At 41.8% G+C, this 21860-nt stretch overlaps 1 protein-coding gene across 1 annotated transcript in view; it reads left to right on the forward strand.

Annotated features, from left to right (window-relative positions):
• The window catches only part of gabbr2 (gamma-aminobutyric acid (GABA) B receptor, 2), a 181377-nt gene that overhangs the window by 97260 nt on the left and 62257 nt on the right, over positions 1 to 21860 (forward strand). The window contains exons 3-7 of the mRNA XM_030120610.1: positions 1897 to 2067; positions 11342 to 11443; positions 17336 to 17401; positions 18789 to 18977; positions 19701 to 19943. Coding sequence (XP_029976470.1) covers positions 1897 to 2067; positions 11342 to 11443; positions 17336 to 17401; positions 18789 to 18977; positions 19701 to 19943 — 771 coding nt within the window. The remainder of the gene's footprint in view (positions 1 to 1896; positions 2068 to 11341; positions 11444 to 17335; positions 17402 to 18788; positions 18978 to 19700; positions 19944 to 21860) is intronic.

The raw sequence follows: 21860 nt of genomic DNA on the forward strand, positions 1-21860 counted from the left end.
AGCAAGAGGACAGTTTGTCATCAAAGCATATTCATTAATCTGCCCGATACTTTCAGGTCAGTTGAACCTTTCCTCTCACTGATATGAAGCTATCTTTCACCTTATTTTGTGTTCCTGGGGCTGTCAGTCTTGATCCTAAAGAGATTTCACTCTTGAATGATGTCTGACGTTCCCGTAACTTCTATCAGCCGAAGTCATTCATTCCCCATCCAGCTACGCCTCCCGACAAGTGTACAATTAAAACAGCAGCGCTGCGATTAATCAAGAGTGAGGTTGTCTAAAACGTAGACAGATGCTTAATGAGAAGATCATTTTCATTCCTGAAGTCAGGAGGTGCTTGAACTGTTAAATGCTTTCGTGCGTTTTTAGGAAATCCAATAGTGTACCTCTTGGTCTCAGTCAGAATAATAATATCCTTGTGTAGATCGCTATCATGAATCACAAGTTCTGCTTAATCTCTACAAAGTATGTAATTAACCCTGCACTGATTCATATCGCTCATTAAATTAACACAGATAGGACACTGAAAGTGGAGCACAGTTTCTTGTTATATCAGCTTCATTTCTAGAGCCTAAATATTCAATACCTTCCAATCGTCCCTTCTCTGACACCTTGGGGTCTCTCTCTTGTTCCTGTGACATGTCAGTGTCCAGTCAAATGGCCACAGTTTCTTAAATCCGCAAATACAATGGTCCTTTTCTTATTTGCATCGTTCGGCTGAAATGTGAAAAGTAAATGTGATCAGTGGAGGGGAAGATCTTTGTGTGGGCACCTGCAATCTCCCGCATCCTTCCAATCTCAATACAAAAATGAACTGTGGCTATTTTTGTCTTTGGCAGAAATTGATGGCATTGTTGAAAATGTGCAACACAATAGAAGAGAGGGAACAAAACTTGATTAGTATGGAAATGACAAATAACAGGTGGGCATGGAGAGATGCGACTGTGGCCGGGGAAGAGTTTTCAACAAAAAGAAGGCTTGGTATTTTTCTATTTAGAGTGACAAATGTGGACAAGAGGCATAGAATTCAAGAAATCTCAACAGTTTTTAATGGACCAAGATTGATTTAAGTTTGCCAGCTGCTTTGCATTTAGTGAGGGGTTCAAGCTCGCTGTGCCACATTTCCACTTCATTAGCTTGTTAATACTGTGGAAAGATACTTTGCTTTTCCAGAGTTTGACATGCTTTGTGCCAAACTGTGTGGACATGAACTGATTTACAGGAGATGTGCTTCGACGGCAGCAGTTACGGCAACAGGCAATTAGTATCCGAAATCAGTGCGTGTTATATTTTGTGTGTTTTTCGTGTGCATGTGCGCGTGCGTGTGAAGAATCTGATTCAAAGGCCCTTCATGTGTGAGACGGAAATGCTTTTAACTTACCGGCCTGGAGATGAATCAAACTGCTAAGCTGCTTTTCTCCTGTCGTCAAAACGTACACATCCACACACACGAACAGAAACTCGCAGACCTATACACACACCCACTCACACACACACACACACACACACACACACACACGTATCTCAGTTTAAAGCCACCTTGAAAGGTCAACCATATAAGGGTCGTCGATTCCGCCCGATATTTACAGATCTCTGTACAGTAACACTTTGATTCTGATATTTTGGTGACATTTGAAGTAATTTCAAAGAGTTGATTTGGTCACACCTTTAGACTGTGAATGAGCGCCTGTGCTCGTTGGTCACGTCGCCTCATTTTCACACTTTAATCCCTGAACTAACAGAGGCCAGTGACCAAAGCAAGGGCAGACCGGAGTCCTCTCTTCCAGTGCTTTAGGTTCATTGACACAGGACTTAAGAGTGCTACAGTCTGGGTTTCTTTTCCAGGATTATTTATGTTTATTGGACTCACCTCGTTTCCTTCTTTTGTCCCTACAGCTGTCCTTCGCAGCAACAACTCCGGTTCTGGCAGATAAGAAGAAGTACCCCAATTTCTTCCGCACCGTCCCGTCAGACAACGCCGTGAACCCCGCAGTGGTGAAGTTTCTCAACTACTACAACTGGAGCCGTGTGGGGACGCTCACGCAGGACGTCCAGAGGTTCTCGGAGGTCGGTCTTTAATTCCTGTCACTACATCTAAAATCCTGCATCATCATAATGAAACAAAAGCAGACTGCATATCGAGAAGGTGTCCAATTTATGCACAAGAACCTTTTTTTCCCACATGTGGACTGTACTTTACAAAATTTTAAGTGGCTGCAGGCAGTGATGGTTAAGTTACTTGGAAATCGTAATTAGTTACTGGTTACTGATTACTTCTCCAAGAAAGTAATCCAGTTACTTTGACTTATTTTACTTTATTACTTTATTTGCATTTGAAACGCATGAAAGTGTCCTGATTAAACTTTTTAGAAGTTTCAATTTCTTAATTTTATGCACGTTTCATCCAACATATTTTGATAAAATAAAATTGTTCTTCTTGAGCTTCTGCACATTCCAGCATGTAGGATAAATTTACATCTTCATTCCAACAAGATACAATGCAAAAATAAAATAATTGTGTGGATTCTTCCAGCATCTACACAAAAAAAAAATACAGATTTAAAATAATTAAAAGTATCAGAGTCTACAGTGGAAATAGGAAACATGTCCACAACATCATAGACAGTGATGATCTTGTTCAGTTCAGCAGTTCTCAGTCCGGTTGCTCTTCAGTCTAATTTCACCTCTTGAGCCGGAGAAGGGCCCTCGGAGGGTCGTCTGGTGGGGATGTGGTCTCCACAGCGGGCCTGTCAGTGGTTGTGTTCGGGGGCTCCTTGCTGAGTTTCCCATGGCGGCTTGCTGGGTGTTCGCTCAGGTTTGAAGTGGAATTTTTCGTTGCAGATAGACAAATCTAACAGATAGACAAAAGTAACAGTAATTTAACTGCTGCATTTGCAGCTGTAATACCTAATCACAATTTTGCAATTTGTTTAATCATTTTTTTTCATCTCTGTTCTTTAAAACTCTGTCCGACTTGTTCATTTTCCTCAAAACCATGAACACCAGGTTGAACATCGTGATTGTGATGTTACTGCATCTGCGTTTCTCGTTGCTGGGAACTCATCATGTGACAGGTCACTAAGTAAAACAGTACATGTGGACAAGTATCAGTCCACTTTCAGATCCGTGCAGATCTGTTTGGGAATGTGAGTTCCCCAATGTCGACCTGGAAATAGCCTCAGTACCAAGATGACCAGGCAGTTCTAGCTCTCCCTTTGATACTATATAAATGAAGAGCCTCATCTGCTGAAGCTTTGCACGTTTAAACAAGTGCATGCTTCATATTGTGCACACACACACACTCAAGTGGAAGCTGATCTGCTAACAAGGTACGCTGAGGATCACATCTGACAGATGCACAAAATAGCACACATCAATAGTTTACATGTTTGCCTTCATGAATATGTAATACCGGGCATGTCTCCCTGACTGTGCAAAAATACAGAGAGGAGTATACGCTGATAGATTGATGTACAATAGGCAATGTGATTTATTATGTCTGAAAACGCTTACATTGTTTAGTTGCTTCTGTTTCTGACAGATTTGAAAAGGTGATGCAAAGCGGCTCAGTCTTCAGCAGAGCTGTTATTGTGTTAAGAGGCGTTTTACCGGCTTGCTGTACTTGACTTTTGTTTGCAGATTTTATTCTGAGATGTTTGCTGTTTGTCTTTGTGACCAGTGATCTCCCAGATTGCATATCCTCCAGCACTACGACAGTCTCACAGTTCTTTTTGCTCGTTGGAATTGCCCTCTTTGCATACGATGTCCCTCATAGCGTTATTCTGAGTAGATCTCATGTAAACTAGAAGTGCAATTTCTTTGCATGAGCATATAATTTAATTTCATGCAATATCTTACTGAATCGGGTCCAAGAAGTCTTCGTGACAGTTGAGATTGGACAACATGTTACAGATCTCCCTCCCACTTGGTTTTCAGCGAGTGTGCCATGTGGTGACCCATGAGTAATGCATTATTAATTACACCTGTGGTGTTTCAAAACAGGAGTCAAATCAGGTTAAAGCGGGACAGATCTCTCTGAGCGAGTGTTTCATAAATAAATGGTTGCCTTTTATTAAGGCAATGTTATGAATGACCTTTTTCCATTGATGTCTGACCGACATCTGGTTCATCTGGTTCATCCGATTCATCAGCCGCATGCAACATTTCTGCTTGTTCATCCGAAAAGAATCATTCCTTCACCAATGATCTCCTTACATAGTTAGTTAGTTAGCCCGTTCATTATTTTTGTTGCTAGAAAATATGGCGATCTTATACAAATCTAACGCTGTGTGCCAGAGCAGTTCAAAATTCACGCCAGTCAATTGATGTATAAATATTTAATGACATTGATTCGGTGCACACAGGCCCAACTGCTAATCATGTTTATTTAAAAGTCTTTGACATAACTCTCTGCAAGTGTTTGTGCAGTGCATAAAAGAATTAAAGTCAGCATGATATTATTTATTTCAGCCTTTCCCTCCCTCATATCTCATCCGATCGGAGAACATTTTCATGCCGTGAAGGTGAAGGCTAACGTCTCGCTACATGAATATATTGCAACCGAAGATTTCCCTTTCTTTGTGAAGTGTTAATAGTATTGAACATTGACTGCGAGGAAAAATGAATATGAATGTAAGCATGGTAAAATGATTTTAATACATCACTGTGATGCCTATACCCACTGAGCTTAATATGAAGCAGAGGCATTAGGATTATATTACTGCCCCACATAAATAATAATAATGCCCGGGAGAAAAATTCTGCAAATCGATTAAAGAAAAGGGAATGATGTGTGTGTTTTGTTTCTTTTTAGACCATGTCCCAATTTCATGGCATCATCTTTGAAAAATTTCCCACAGACTTACAGCAAATGGACATGGTGCTGACACTGTGAACACACGTCAGCTCCCTTGTGCACACGCATGGCGGTGGTGTGTTGTTGTGCCGCAGCTTTTTCTGTAATTTGCTGAAGCTGATGGTCTGACATTCACACGTTTCCGATGGTGCTGTGTGGAGATAAAAATAAGAGAAAGGCATCGTGCTGCTATTTTTAGTTTTCTTCTGTTTGTCATGAGTTTCTATTTGTGCAACTGGGGTCAAATCCATGAACTTCTCTTGGAGCGTTTGTCTACAAAACAAGACTATGATCTTTATTCTGGAATAATAACATCCAGCTGGTACTCGACCCCATGAGAAGACTCAATCATTGAATTTGCATGCAGTCACCCAGGAGGAATAAATGGAAGTAAAAACAGTGAAAAATCCCTAACATCAATAATATTACTGCATTATATAAACTATTGTTGAACATATGTTTTCAAGCTGGGAGCAGAAATTCTGAGTGGCTGGGACGGTGTGACAGTCAGCTGCTTTTTATATTTACTTATTTCCATCTGCTTTGCAGTCTAATGTCCCTCTCCTGTGGGCTGAACGCAGACTCCAGCCTACATTACAAGAGCTGGGAAAAGCAATTTAGGGAAAGATGAAGACCATTATCAGTGTTGGCTCAGCATTTATAGCTAACTCTCTTTGCAGGAGTGAAATACTGCATATCTTCAAGCAGGAAAGCATTTTTTGGATTGGTTGTAGTTCATATTTCAGCTCAGAAAGATTGGACACGTGTGTATTTGCATTGCAAATCTCTTGTTTCATTTAAAGCGCAACTAGGAGATATCCAAAGTTTTACTTCGAATTATAACAAAAAATGTAAACATACTGATTCTTCTCACTTTTCCATAACGGCACAAACCCACATCACCAGCAGGGAAATGTTGAGTTAAAAAGAAGCATGTCAGAGGTAATGAAAGCATGAATCTGAGAAACATATTGTGAGCTCTTGCCTGCAGGCCCTGGTTAAAAACAATCTGCTCAGCAGCGAAGGGGTTGGGGGGGGGGGGGGTTGTATAAGAAGTCTCACTGCAAATCTCAGAGAGTCCAAATCCCTTTATCGCTCCTCTCCTGAAAGCACCGAGGGGCTTAGGACGGGAGGAAGACAGACGGCTCGATTCAATCAACCTGCCACAAGATTGGCCTCTAATCCCGATTTACAAATATGCAAGCATCACTTCCATACCTCATGATTCATGCAATCCTCTGTCAAGTTCAGATCGTGCGGTTTTCACAACACAGCAATGTATATAGCAAAACAAATCACTGATGAGACGCCAAGTAGTAAATATTATCAAGATTTATTTTTTAATTACCAACAGAAGTAGAAGGCCTTGTCACGCCACTTATACAGCTATGTGTCACAGAAAAGTCATTTTTGTATACATTAAAAAAAATTTCTACTCAGAATATTTCTTTAGTATACATTTATTATTGACTCAGTCGTAGTTCATGTTTCTAGAACATGAAACCAGAAATACAGCTACCTGTTCCACCACCACATAAATATGATGAAGGAACAGGACCCCATTGATGGCTAAAAATAAGCATCATTAAATTGGATCTGAAGATTTGTATTAATTATGAAAAAAAAATTGCATTAAATTAATCAAAAACCATATTTGCATCATGTAGCCACTGATTTTGATTAGGATGAAGGAATAGTGTAGTGCCGTTCTGCATGTACTTAGCACACACAGACACTCAGACATCTGCATTCAGAGTGTGCTTGATGGCTCCGTAGTTTCCACTACCCATGCTTTTGTTTTTTTTCCCCTATCTGTGCCATACTCTCCCTGCGCTGCCGTTTCCCAGGGAGACTGCTCCCAAGGTTAATGTTATGTAATACTTGTTAAGGATTCAGTTGGTGGCATGCACATCACACGCACACACATACAGTACGGTGTCCCCTAGGAGCATAACCTGTAAGCCGAAGCCAGTTCGTCACTTCTATTTTTAGGCGCCGCTGAAGCACACACACACACACACGCACACACGCACGCACGCACTTGCAGGCGCACACGCACGCGCAACTGAACGCTCGCACACACAAATCCTATTTATGGACGGACACTGATGTTCCGCTAATGGAGGATTTGTGGTTTATTGTTGTGGGAGAGGAGAATGAGTAAAGGTATTTGCGTGTGTGAAGATGCCTATCCACGCTACACAAACACACAGACAGGCACCAACAGCAATCTACATTATTGAGATTGCCAGACGAACGGCGGCCATCAGTCAGTGGGATGACAGACCTGACTGGGAACAGGATTAAGGCTCTGTCCTCTCCCTGGAACCCTCTGAGCTCAAATGTTTAATTACACTATGATCACTGATAAATCAAGCAGAACTTACTGTCTCAGCAGCTCCTGGGCCTCACTTTCTCTCCATTTATCTCGTCCTTTCACTGAAATGTTGCTTACAATCTAAAACCACCCCAGTGGTTATCCTTGTGTCAGTTTTTCTTTGCAGCCAACTGCGATTCATTATAACCGTGAAATGTTTTGTGATCTCCGCTCCGGAATTACTCATTCATGCCGTTGTGCTGAACATGTAAAGCTGTGAGAGAGCGATATTTGTGTGGCCATTTGTCACGCCTGTTTGTTTAAGTGTTGGCATTGTGTAGTCTGAAGCGAACTGTGTGATTTCACGGCGACGTCGTGCTCAGTGCGTCAGTCTGAGATGTTCGGTTTGGAAAACCCAAATTGCATGAAAACGTTCATGTCACATCCTGTTTTGACCCACTCTTTTCTAAATCCAGCAGTGGTTTCAGACAGATGGGATTGTAAAAAAAAAATAAATAAATAAAACACCTGCTAACACTCTTTTTTTTTTTATGTGGCGCACAGGCACATGGTCATACTCATCACTGGCTTCATGCTGCAAATGCGCCTTAAAAGGATGTGTGATTAGTTTCAGGTTTGACCGCCGCTTTCTGTTTGTTTCATGGCGTCATACGAGTTTATCTGGAGTGTGTGATTCAGCTCATCCACATAGCCAGCCACCGCAGAGGAAGGAATAAAAAGAGTTTCTTTATTTCGATGTAAGATATTTGGTGATGATTCAGCAGGACGATAAGTCCTCGCGCTCGAATAAGTCTGCCGTGCAATGACTTCAAAGAAAATGCACATTTGCAGTGGCCTGGTCAGACCTTAACTCAATAAAGACACTGTGCAGTGACCCCAGGAGAGCCTTTCGCACTGGCCGTCATAAAAATATGGCAAGCCAAAGCAATTCTCTGCAGTATAACGCCGGAAAATTCCTCCTGAATATTGCGGAGACTTAAGAAAACAGTTTCTTTTTCTCGCTGTTTTTTCCAGCCTGGTTAATCACAATGTGTCTGTCTGTACTTATGACTGAGATGAGAATGGATCATTGTTCTCTGTACTTTTTTCTAATCAAGCTAAACAACACATTACAATGGGTTAAACAAGTTTATGATCCTTTGCCCCCTGCAGATAACCCAGATTCTCCTGTGTATCTACTGGATGAGAAGTCGCTCTAATGTCCATCACAAAAAAATAGACAAGATATCTCAGTGTTCTTAGCTGACTTTTTAATCTTCATTTGATTTATTTACTGATATTTATGCATGAAAAAACACTGTTGTGTATGAGTATATTAGTGCTGTCTAAATGCTAGCACGTTACTTACATCTGACTGCATCTGACTCTCATTTTGTAAATGATGAGTGAGCGTGTGTCCTCACACACAGTGTTTGTGTGTGTGCATGCACGCATGCTCGAAAGTGCAGCAGGATTATTTCCTCCTCTCTATTTGCTGCCGGGGATTCCCAGGCTGCCCCCAAACAATGGTGGATGTTTTTGTTTGGCAGGAAAGCTCCTCACTTTCCCCCCCCGCTCCCCTCCTACCCGCATTCAATCCATCTGTCCCCTCCGTCTCTCCCCGCCCTCTCCTCTCCAACACGCTCAGTCCAGCAGAACACACACGCATTTGTCCCTTTTCCATCTCAGTGCAAGATCCTTTTGTGGCACGAGGTTCATTCCTGAAGGGCGAGCCTTTGGCGGGAGCATTTATTTGGCAGAGCTTCAAACTTTGCATATTTTATGCGCATGCCATTGTGACGTTCTGTTGCACTTACCCAGACACGGCGCGGCCTGGCGCGCCACTCCCATCCCCAGAGCCGAGCTTCTTTTCAGCATCTGCAGCGGCGAGGCCTTTTAGACGAAGGCCCAGCAACAACAGGACGTTGTACCTTGTCCTGACCACCGAGCCGGTTGTTACTCAAGAGCAAAACCTGGTTGTATCGATCCGCTCGGGCCTCCCTGTTGTTTCTGCTCAGCGAGCAGCAGATTGGAGGGAATGTTTATACAGAACTGAGTGATGTACAGAGTGATTGAGAAATCCCTCCTGGGTACCGGAGCAGGAGATTATGATATCACACGTTTACCTACATGAGGGAAATAAAGTTCGAGTTGTTTGGAGTCATTGATTTTTGGAATGCGGCCGTTCTTGCTGGTAATACAAAACAACTGCGATGGCTGATATAAAGAGCAGCATCAGTTGAAATAGGCCTACTGTTACACAATTTGTGCATGTTGTTGTTTTTTTTTTTCCAGTGAAAGTCCTAAAAAAATGTTTGAAAGGTCAATTTATTGACGGATAACAAAAGTTTGATTGCCTGAAAATCACACTCTATAATCCAATAATCAATTTTTCTATTTTTCAAAGGCAAAGCAGACCCCATGCAGCTCTGGAGTAACTTTAAGAAACAGCGTGTCTCATATAGAATTACTTATAGATCTTTTTTTAGTTTTCAAAGCAGTAACTCCATATGTAGTTCAAGCAATTTAGGCCACATAAATATGTGTATCAACGATGGCACACAAACAAATGTAGGGCAAAACACACAGAGCCTTCATCTGTTAGTTGTTATACGTTGTCACTGCCAACTGTGTCTGGCAAGCACATTTGAGCACACACACACACTCTGATGTCTCAACACGTCTGTAAAGCCATGCTCTTGGGTGTGGGTGGAAGGCTGATGGCCTTTGGGCACAGCCGGAGGACATCCGAAAAATTTGGCCGAGGAGGAAAGAATATGTCAGCGAGGCCCAGTGAGGAAAACAGAGACCTTTTTCTTGACATCAGTATTGACCTCCTAAACACAAGTGTCACTGATAATATTCATCCTTCTACATTATAGTTTGGTCCGCTACGTCCCCACTGGTGGCATGTCGGGTTAAGTGTTGACCTTGAGTGCAGGTCTCCCAACTTGGAGTCCCAGTCGGGGCAGTAAGGGCATCTGGCATAAAAAACTAGCCAAGTGGCTTACAATGGAAACCCTTGCAAAACGGAGCAGTCAGATTCAGACTTCAGGATTTAGTCAGCGTGTATGGGTTTCCTCTTGTCACTCTGGTTTCTAAAAACATGGATATGAGGTGAATCGATGAGCTTAACTTGTGGAGATGTGTGAATGTGAGTGTGTGTGGTTGTCAGTATTTGCATTTTCCCTGTGGTGGACTGGTAAACTGTTGGAGTGCTTAGTTAGCTGGGTCCACGGCGTGCATGTGTGCGTGAGAAAGTGCAAGCCGTATGGTAAACCACTTAAAGCCTGGCATCACAGTGGGTTACCTGCTCCATTCTCCTCGTCCCCTGATCACATTACCCACCGTTCCCCTGAATCAATACATCAAAGCAGAATGCATCTTCTGTACTCTGCACATATCGCACGTCCGCATTTTGTCAAGCCCGAGATAACCAGCTGAGATCACTTGAAGCGTACCTTTGTTCTCTCTTTTCTTGTGCTATAAAAAAACAAACACGTGTCAGTGTGTCAAATGCACGCCGGATGAAAATCCCAATCCTTCATTAAACAGACGAAGGCAAATCAAAGGGCTGACATTTGTCTTTTTATTCACTTTATACAGCACCACACACACATATGCAAGCCCACACACACCACTGTTTAAGTTGTACACAAAAATGAGGATGAATATGGCTCATATGTTTTAGGAATCTGGAGTAGCTGAAGGAAACCTTTGTACATGGGGAGAACATGCAAACTCCACATAGAATGGATATCTGAACCCATGACTTTCTTGCCAACCACTGCTCTTCTATGCCCCCCCCCCCCCCCCCCCCCCCTTATGTTTTTTTAGCGGAGAGAAAGTAGCGCAAGAGGCTGTCACTCACTCATTCACTCTCTCCTTTCACTGTCTGTGGGTCACAAGGACAGAAACCCATGAAAATAATGTAAATCACTCTTTAATCGTGACTTTTAAGTCTGTTGGACGACGGACTGGACAACTGCAGCTCTGCCAATAACTGAACTGTGTTAGGCCATAAATAAAAACTATGGAGTACTGAATTTCCATTGATCTTACATTACTGCATAATCTTCTATTGTAAATTATCAACCATGCTCATGCACTTTCTCTCTCCCTCTTTCTCTCTCTCTCTTTCCTTTCTCTCGTTCCTCCTGCCCTCTCAGGTGAGGAATGATCTGACTAATGAGCTGGAGAAAGCAGACATCCAGATTGCAGATACGGAAAGTTTCTCCAACGATCCCTGTGTCAATGTCAAGAAGCTGAAGGTAAGTGATGCGAGCAGAAAGCAGGGCCCTTAATGGCCGCGCCTCAATCTAATAACTCAAGGTCAGTTTAACTCCTATATTTTTTGTGTACACCGAATGACTAAGTCCAGCCGATTTTTAGTACACTACTCTATTTCCTTTTTTTATTATTATTTTTTTTTTGTACAAACCTTGGAGGGTAAATCCTTGGTGATTAATATTTTATCCAATACTGTTTCCCTGTGCGACTGGTGGAGCATGGCTGGTCTCAGTGAGACGAGCGGCGCTCTAATGAGAACACTGTAATGACTGGCAGGTCTGTACGTGACCTCTAATAACCTGCTCTGACTAATGGAGGCTTGATGTGCATTCGAGCAGATACATACACATACACACATGCTTACAGGATTCATTACTTTGGCCTCTCTCCTGCTCTCAAAGCAGGCAACTAAAATAGAGCACAAACAGTGCAGCTGAATGCTGAGACATTAGAACTCTGCACTGCTTACTATGCATCGTTAAACTGTTTTTATTATTAGTTTGATTTTTGCATCTTTTATGAATACAGAGAGATGGGATTAGATTTTAAAGAATCTAAACTAACATACTTTGGACTTGATCTACTGAAGGGTTTAAATGAAAATGTGATATTGCAGAGATGTGGAAGCTGATCTATTAATTTTGAGCACTAAAGATAGCATCTGACAGATGCACAAAATTACAAACACTATAAATTTAGCACAATGGCCTTCAGAAATGTCTCTGATTGGGTGTGTCTCCCAGATAGCACATAATGCTGGGAAGAGTTTTTGCTGTTCCAACAACATTCAGAGCAAAATAAGATCCTCTACGTCAAAGAAAGATTTTAACTGCATTGTTTTACACAACTATTGAAAAAATGTTGCAAAGCGAGTTGGCCTTCAGCAGATGTGCTGCTCTTATTGCCATGAGAGGCATTTCCTTGGCTGCATCAACACGTCTGTTGTTGGCAAACTACGTTATAAAACAATTTTCCCGTTGTTTCTCAAATTTTAACTTTATGACGGATCATCTTCTCTGTTGTGCTTTGTTTTCTTTTGCCAAATCCAGACAATGCAATAAAGCTCTGGTATGTTTCATAACTTCCTTCACCAACACGTCCAGCTCCACATTTTGGTACCTGTGTGGGCTCAGAGCTCCACTGAGTCAAATACTAGCAATCAAATATTGCAACAACAATGTTTGTCGCAGATGATCCTTCTGTGAATCAGATTTAAAACACACAAAATCCTCCTCTGACTCATGATATTATTCTCGGTTGATCGGTTGGAGTGAAGAGAGGATGCACCTTGGACAGGCAAGTATTGTGAAAGAGTAAAAATGTAAATAGGAAAATTCAATATTGAATGGAAGAATGGATGAGTAAATTAGCAAAATAACAGACGTTTCTTGGAGTAATTTGAAAAAAAAAGAAATGAAGTGCAATAAGCATATTTTCTGAAACTACTCATGAACTAGTGAACTTAACCGTGTGCCAGCTTAAAGGACTCTTTATCTGTTTAAAGTAGTGGCAGAAATGGCACAGTAAGGAAAGCATTTCTTGGAAAATGAAGGGAGAGAGGTGGCCGAAAGACGTGTTTTTCACCCTGGACTTGCTGGTGAAAGAGGCGATGCGTTCAAGCCAGCGCAGGTAACAGAAAACATGTAACAGATATGACGAAAGAGGCGAGCAGAAGGGGAGCAGGAAGATGGGCTGTCTCTCCTAAAATAAATGTGGCGCTCTGTATGTTGAGGGCTGACATTTTAAGCCGACACCACCCTTCCTTGATCAAGTCTAAGTATGCAAATACCAGTGTCGCCTCGTAATCTGTTGGAGTGTTTGGATGGGGTGGGCGGGGGGGCCCTGACACTCTAATGGTCTTTTTCCCGCTCATCACGCTAACCGTGGCTCGCTGTCTCCCCAACAGCTACGTAATACGATGAGGTAGAGAGTGACACAGATTTCAGCGTGAAGGCTGCTGCTTCTTCTTTTTTTTTTTCTTTCTTTGGGAACGTTGTGCAAGCAGGGGGAGTGTGCGCGGGAAGAGGGGGCCGTGGCGTCACTGTGTGATCCACAAATAGAGCACTCACATCTGTGATATTCCAGCTGAAATATTCAAAAAGCAGACAGACATGGCTGCTGCGGGGCATTGTAACAACCCTTGCCATTTTTACATCACTTTTTTTTTTTTTTTTTTTCCGGTTTTGTTTTTCGTCTCTTGGTTTCTGTTCCAACTCTGCTGTTGGTTAGCGGACAGGCTGTCAAAACAACATCGGAAAACATGCACACACACCCACCCACATGCCCATTCATGCACATATTGTTTAACATAAAATATATTTGCAGACATTTTACAGTTTTTTTCTTGTTTTTGTGATGGAAGTAGGCAGCTTACTTCCAATTGAGGGCCTCATGAGAAGAAATGTCCTGAAATCTAAAATTAAAACGGAAACACTTTAATATTTATGATAAGTTAATTATTTATTATGCATTCAGAAGTCTTGCCCTTCAAGTATGACACACCACGAGATGGTTCATTTCTCTTTAAGCATGATTTTTTTTTTTTTTTTTTTTTTCTTTTGCCTCACTGGTGCTGCAGTTTTTGCCGGAATGAAGACGCCTCCGTACATGTGACGCTGCCTCTTGTGCTTTCTAATGCGGTTCATTTGTTAAGTCACCTCAATTCTCCTTGCTCAGTTATCACGTCTGTGAATACGTTGACTTCATTTCATTGGTGACTGTTCTTGCCCGAAACTCTGGACTGAGACAATGAAAGATTCAAAGCTTAAAATGCAATGATTTCAAAAGCCTGAGCTTTGGTCGACTTTATTATGAAGGGAAGAAAACGTCAACATCCTTCTTAACATGACTAATCGGTTAAAAAAAAATGGTTGTAACATATTCTAAATATTGTATGTTAATGTCTTGATGTCATTATGTATTTTAAATCTAAAGTCTCATGCTGGAAGCAACTTTCAGAGATTTAGTGGCTGTACGGTCTACAGACATGCAGTCGGCTCAAAACAAATTGTTTGCATGGATAACGTCAGTAAATACTTCATTTCATTGATACTACTGAGAGTGATGAGGAACGTCTGCTGGCTCAAAGTTGTGAAGAGTTGTAGCGAGAGTTTCACACTAGACTATGAAGGTTCAGTCCTGACCTTAAATGCATGTTTTTTGGTCTGTGAGTGGAAACAGTGCCAAAAAAAAAAAAAATGTGTTACAGAGATCAGCAAACTCCACAGAGAAAAGAATGCAAGTCAAGGTTTGAAGTGAGATATTTATGCTGTGAGTTTGAGCCACTGCACTGTGGAATCTCCTAAAAAAAACAGTATCCAAGTAAAGCAGGGCTGTCAACTCTGGTTAATCCAGAGTGAAACTCATCAGATTAGCAGTCGGCTCTCATGCTGAATACACTTTGTCTCCAGCCATTGTGAGTGCTCAACTTCCAATGACGATATTCTTATTAAAAGGATATTATCCTCAAAAAACCCACAAGTTACATGTTGTCAAACAGTAAAAAAAAAAAAAAAAAAAAAAAGTTTTTGAAAAGTGAAAAGCATTCAAGTCTGTATCAATTCATGAAATGTGATGTTAATTGCCTAAAAAAAGGAAAAAGAAATGCTGGGAAAAAGGGCACCCCCTTCCCCATCCATGGAAGCTTCCTCTCAAATGGGTTCCTGGTTCAATGACCCTAACTTTAAAATAACCACTTCTAGCCCGGTGAATAATTAGAATTTTGTGGTAGTAATTATGATTCATCCAAAAGTGATTATCATCCCACTCTGAAAGTGTGTGCACCGGATCGCATTTCACATTCGCTGCAAAGTAATCTTCACTAACAGATGAAGTAATGGTTCCAGTAGGTAAAGAAAACACATTGGCCAGTCTACAAATCACATCTCCCCAAGCTCATAAAAACCTGTCATTAGCACAGTGTGTGTGTTTGTGTGCGTGCGTGTGTGTGTGTACAACCTTCATGCGTGCCTAATAAGCCTTAAAAGTGCCTGATTGGGGGCTTATGAGGTGCAATATCACTCAAATCATTATCACATATAAATCACCATTATAAAGTTACAAACAACCCTGTCACGGATAAAGCAGTCAAAGCTGCCCTTAACTCCACCCTCTTTGAAAACAATTACTGTTACAGTTATATAAAAGCTGGAGCGATGAGGGTAATTTGGGCTCTGAAATGCCCGAGTCCATCTGCAATGCACTAACACAACACACTCACTCATCATGCCCTTGCCCATAACCACGCAGACTTTCAAGTTGTTGCCAGGCAGGCCACAATTTATACCCAGGCTGTGGCCCTCGGCCACGGCTTGAGTCATTTGGGTTAAGTGCCTTTCCTTCAGGGAACAACAGCCGTACTGAGGAGCTACTGGCGTGTCTCACACTCTTCCTCACACACACACACACGCGCGCGCCTGCTTATGCACTTGTTCTGAATAATTTAAGAATGCAAACTTTCGGATGGCTACCAGCTGTTTGCTGAAATCAACACATGTACCAACGATGGTGGTGGTGGTGGTACGAGCAACAATGCTTTTGTTCAGACTCCTGAAATGACCCAGAATGCACCCTGATTCTGCTAAGAAAACCTCCAAATGAAGTTGTTTATCGTGCGTCTGAATTTTGTAAAAGCTTGCATTTGTGACACGGTGTGGGGAGTCCTCATCACCCATCTATCCAGCTATTTATCTTGCAATCGATCCAGTATCCTTGAGGAGTTGGAATTAAAATGATTGGTCGCGCTTTCTGATCTGAGCATGCATGGCATATGGAACAGATGGCCTGAGGGAGAACTTAATGAACTGCATTCTGACTGGTTTTCTCATTTTACCGAATAACAACTGGATGCTATAGGTATTTACAAATTGTAAAGTCTCTCTTTGCGCAGCTGGCACGGCTGTATAGTGATCAGCAGTCTCTGCACACAATGAAAATATTCACGTTCGATTCCAGGTCAGGGCCTTTTTGTGTGGAACTTGCGCAGTCTTCATGTAACTCTGTGGGTTTTTGCAAAGCTTTAGGTCAAGTTGTGACCCGAAGTGACTATGTGTGGGTGACTGTCTCTCTGTAGTGGACTGGTGAACCATCCAGGGGCTTTTCACTCGGTGTTAGCTCGGGCAGACTCCGGTCCTTTCCCCTTTAGCTTGTATTTAACGTGGCGGTTCAGCTTTCAGCATCTGAACTATGAAACGCTTCACCTCCGTGTGAAGGTCCCACACAGTCGGAGTGTGTATGTGAGGGTGTGCAGGTGTGCGTGCCTGTAGAGGATGCATGGCTGCAGCCTCGTGCTCGTGTTTGTGCCACACTTGTGCATTTGCTACGTCAGTGGCAGTGCTTCATCATAAAACACGCTGCATTTCTATCCAGGCGATGAATTATTTACAGAGTTGATCACCCAGCCATGTGCTCAGAATCCCTGTGCAGATTTACTCTCTAAAGCCCGTTTGGCCGGCGGGCCCGCCTGCTCACAGTGGCTCTGTTGTTATGAGATGGTCTTTATGATTTGATACTGCTTCACAGACTGAGCTGCTGATGAGACACACAGTGTTGATCTTTCGGAATACTCAACATGGCAACTTTTGTCCGTTTCTCAACACGCATTTATGTGATCATATAAGAGAACTGATCCTCAAGCAGCCTCTTTTTTTTTTAATGTTTAGTATTAGGATCAGCAGTTTTTAATGACAGAAGCAATCTTGTTTTTCAGCATTAAAGTTGACTGAGATACAAAATCACAGTGTATAGCTTACAAAGATACTTAACACTGTTCAGTAACCACAAAGCAACATTATCCCGATTATGTAACTAACAGTGTCACATCACACAAAATGTACCCTTGACGTCTGAGTGACTATATCATTTTTCTTCTCTAGGACAATGATGTGAGAATCATCATCGGGCAGTTTGATGAGAACTTGGCCTCCAAAGTCTTCTGTTGCGTAAGTCCTTCATCTAAACGCACTCGTTTTGTAGAAGCTGTTGACGTACATCACTCATTGCTTGCCTAAAACCATTAGAAGAAATTAAACCAGAGTCTACATGTGCTCTTATTTCGCTACATCCTAGACAGTACTAGAATCGGGTGTCTGAAATGAGTTTCTGTTGCACCAGCACTGACTGAAAGACAGAAACAGTTTTCCAAGTAATGGCTTAAAACATCAACACTATATGAGAAACCTAAAGCAGAAGTACCACACCTTATCCACATTTTACAATACCTGAAATCATGCAGCACAATCTTGTATTCTGTGATCGTCTTCACTGCACACAGCAGGAAAAAATGTGAATGTCTTCAAAAATGCCAGTAAAGTGCTGAGGATATTTTACACCAACTAATCAATTTGCTCCTTTTAACTGCAGGCTGAACATGCCTAGATTTTTAATCACTATTCAAACTCTCCGTCAGCATATTTGTTGCCAACAAGTTTGTTCTTTCAACAGAAAAAAAATCCCTGCTTTGTATCTACAATGTGTGTGGCAGTATAATTTATAGGTATTTTCTTTTAGAAATTTGCCTTAAACATTTTTTTGGAGTGGGTTTTTAGAAGTACTTTGTACTTTTACTTGAATGTTTTCAATCAGGAGTACTGTTCATGAAATTTAGTTTAATTGAAGGAGAGTAACAGTGTTAAGACTTGACCTTGAGTGGAAGCGACTTGGGTGTGAATCCAAGTTACAGCAGGGATCAGGGATCGCTGACGCTGATTGGACCGTTTTGATCGCAGGAGCTTGTTTTATCAGAAGCACTTGGGCAAGGGGAGGTGGAACAAGCAACCAACAAAGCCATGCTGTCAAGACAAAAATCTAACCGTAGAGGAAAGGCTGGAGCGCAAGGAACACAGAAATCACAAGGACACGGCCAACACTGAAACACAGACAAACAAGAAAGCACACTGGAAAAGCCCAAATACACACCAAAGTCAGCAGGTGAAGATAATCACAAACTCAGGCACAGCTGAAAGGCGTCGGGGCAGGGAGCAGCAATCAGACAGGAGGAGGGGAAGCCAGGGAGCCTGAAACGACAAGACAGAGTCAGCATCTCAAAATAACACAAAGACGTAAACATGAATCATGACATACAGTTACAAAACACCCGGGTGCATCTTACAATAACTCGGTAAAAATGGAGCCAAATATATTTTCTCCATAAACTCGCGTTAAAATTTTCAGTTGTCTTCAACCTCTGCTTATATTACACATATTATACATCAGGATTTATAATCAAGTAATGTCATAATGTGCAACATTTAGGGACAGTCGTTTGACACATGCATGCCACTTGCTTTAAAACTTAATCTTTATTTATTTGCTTTGCTTCCCTCCCAGGCGTACAATCTGAACATGTTTGGCAGTAAATATCAGTGGATTATCCCTGGCTGGTACCAGGGGAACTGGTGGGAGCAGGCGAACACCACCAACTGCACCACCAGGAAGCTGCTGACGGCCATGGAGGGATACATCAGCGTGGACTTTGAGCCGCTCAGCGCTCGCCAAATCAAGGGCATCTCTGGCAGGGTGAGTGTCGGCCATTGTTGCACTCCAGAAGAGCTAGCGTACCAGCAACGCTGATGTTGGACTTGAAAAAAAATTCTACGCCGACAATGAGAGCAAAATATTTTTAAAAAAGGCACCTTTTGACACGCAGAAGCACTTCGTGAAAGCCTGAATGGTTCTGAAGCAGGATGTGTCAAATTATACTGTAAGTGGAATTTGTAGTGTGCGATTCAGAAACCCAAGGTGAATTAAGTGCAAGTGAGCTTCAAAATATCTTTGTTCAGTTTTGTCTCAAGGCCTTCACTTCAAAACCTTTTTTTTTTCTTTTTTTAATTCTTTATTTTTGGAGCTCGGAGTTGAGTAATCAGAGGAAGTTTTCTTTTTTTCCACTCTCCTCTGGCTGTATCTGTTTCCCACTGATTATAGCATGTGAGAACATCTGTCAAAAAGTCTCCCTGTAATTGGGTTTAAAAGATTTTATGAACACACCAGAGAATTTTGTTTCCAAAAAGCATCCCGAATGAAGGATTTAAAATCAAAGAGCTAAGCTAAAATCAATCATGAGGGTGTTTGTTTTTTTTTTCTTCCACAGCCTGATTTCTCCTTTCTTGAAATCAGAAGTTATGTAGAAAATGAGATTTCTGCCTTAATTTGAAATGACATAACAGGAAACCTTTGATAAACAAACATAGCATAATGAAAAGCGAGGATGCTGAGTCTTGCTTTATCTCGCTCTTCTGTCAGACTCCTAAGGAGTACGAGCGGGAATACAGCCGAGAGCTGCAGCAGAAGGGGGTGGAGGCCAGCAAGTTTCACGGCTTCGCTTACGACGGGATCTGGGTGATCGCTAAAACCCTGACGAGAGTGATGGAGCTGCTGCGCATCAAACAACGGCAGAACATCTACCACAACTTCACGGTGGACGACCGGGAAGTAGGGAAGATGGTCCTGGACGTCATGAACGAAACCAACTTCTTCGGTGTTACGGTAAGTTGTTCTTTTTTTTTTTTTTAATTCCTTAATGGCACAACGAGATGAAATATCTTTCTGAATGTCCACTCATGAGGACTGTTTATTGGGAGAAGGAAAATGTCAAAACAAGGAATGGAGGCATTAATCAGTGCTCTTTAAGACCAGAAGCTCCTCTGCGGAGAAGGTTACTTAGCCATCCTTGTAAGCCTAAAGAGATGTCATTTGGTACTACAGACTCACTCCACCGCATTCAAGATTGATCCTGTTGGCTATTCTAGCTGCGAGTCATTTGTGTGTGTGTGTTTGTGTGTGAGAGAGCGTATGCGAGTGTTGTTAGACGATATCTCCTGTTCCCCTGTAAAGGCCACTCAGTTATTAGAGGATGCCAGTAGGCATGCAGAGTGCCACATTACCACAGAACATCAGCTGTGCTACATGCACAAGTAGGTTTAGAAACAATGTTATAGGCTGAGAGAAAAAAAAAAAAAGTCCGAGTGGGACAGGAGACAAATATAATTTCAGGAGTCAGCAAATAAAGAAGGAAAGAGAAACGGACAAAATAAGCAAACACCGACTTTTATTATTCCGGAGGCCTTAGTGACTGGTGTGGCAAGCGTATACAGTGGTGCTTATAGCATTTTTCATCATCTTTCTCCACCCCTATGCACTCACCTCTCCCTGCACCAACCTGCCCAGAGCTGCTGAGCAGGAGCAGCCTGACATTGAGCTCCTCCGTAGAGACTAGGACAAGCAAAGCAACGCAAGAATATTGATGACCCCACAACAATTCTTCACTTTTTATTCTGTGCGTGCAGAGAAAGCTGAAGCCCTGTTGTCATGCTGCACCTGAGAGAACCTATAGTTTTATTCCAAAGTTATACACGTGACAGTTTTTATCATGTAAAATTAGAGTTTGATGCAAAGTAGCAGTTAAGTTTAAGGGAAAATGTGCAAAAATGTCCCTTGTTCAAATTCAGAGTTTCAATGTTTGCATATTCGTCCCCTGGTGGTCTGGATTCCTTCCACAGTCCAAAAACCTGCATTCGAGGTTCATTAGTGACATGCAAGTGTGTGAATGTGATTGTCAGTGTTTTCTCTGTGGTGGATTGGTGCCCTGTCCATTGCTAACTAGAATCAAGCAATTATAATAATAATAATAACGAATTTTATTTATCATGCACTTTACATTTGTAAAACAAATCTCAAAGTGCTACAATGGAATTTAAAAACAACAGTGACGATTAAAAGTAACAGATACAGGCTAAATCAATAAAAACACTCATACTTACACTCATAAAATGTCAAAATCAATTACACACTGGAGCCTATTCAACTACCTCAATTCATTTTATAACAGTTTGACATCAACAATCTTCAACAGACTAGAAAAAAAAAATGTCAACCAGAAAATTGTTCAAACACTGCGGTTAGCTGCAGAAGATGTCTGCATTGCGAGATAATTAAATGCATCATTATATCAAAGGTTTAAGATTCACAGTAATGAATTGAGATCAAAAGCATCCCCTGCATGCAGCATCCAGGTAGCATGCGGAAACCACCCACGCAAGACAAATATTTAGGCAGGCAGCTTCCCCTTGTACGCCACATACATCTTTTATGCTGTTTTCAGATTTATATTTCAAAGGCAGCCATTACACAACTGACTCAGTTTACTTGTGACTGGCAATGATTTCCAGGAAAAATAATCCATGTGCAAGCACATGCGAAATGACATTTCTCGTCATTTTTATTTAAAAAATAAAAAAAATTTCATGCATGTGTGCTTGATCATCTGGGACCATGTCCCCAGTGCCAAGATTCTGCGTGCTTGCCGTGCACACACATCTCAAGGGGCCGAGTCATGTCCATTCTGTGCACATGTCGGCCGTGCCGCTGAATCGGTAGCGGAGGCAGCTGCAGCAGAAGGAGAGT

The sequence above is a fragment of the Salarias fasciatus genome, chromosome 22 (genome assembly GCF_902148845.1).
Source record: "Salarias fasciatus chromosome 22, fSalaFa1.1, whole genome shotgun sequence".
NCBI classification, from domain to species: Eukaryota; Metazoa; Chordata; class Actinopteri; order Blenniiformes; family Blenniidae; genus Salarias; species Salarias fasciatus.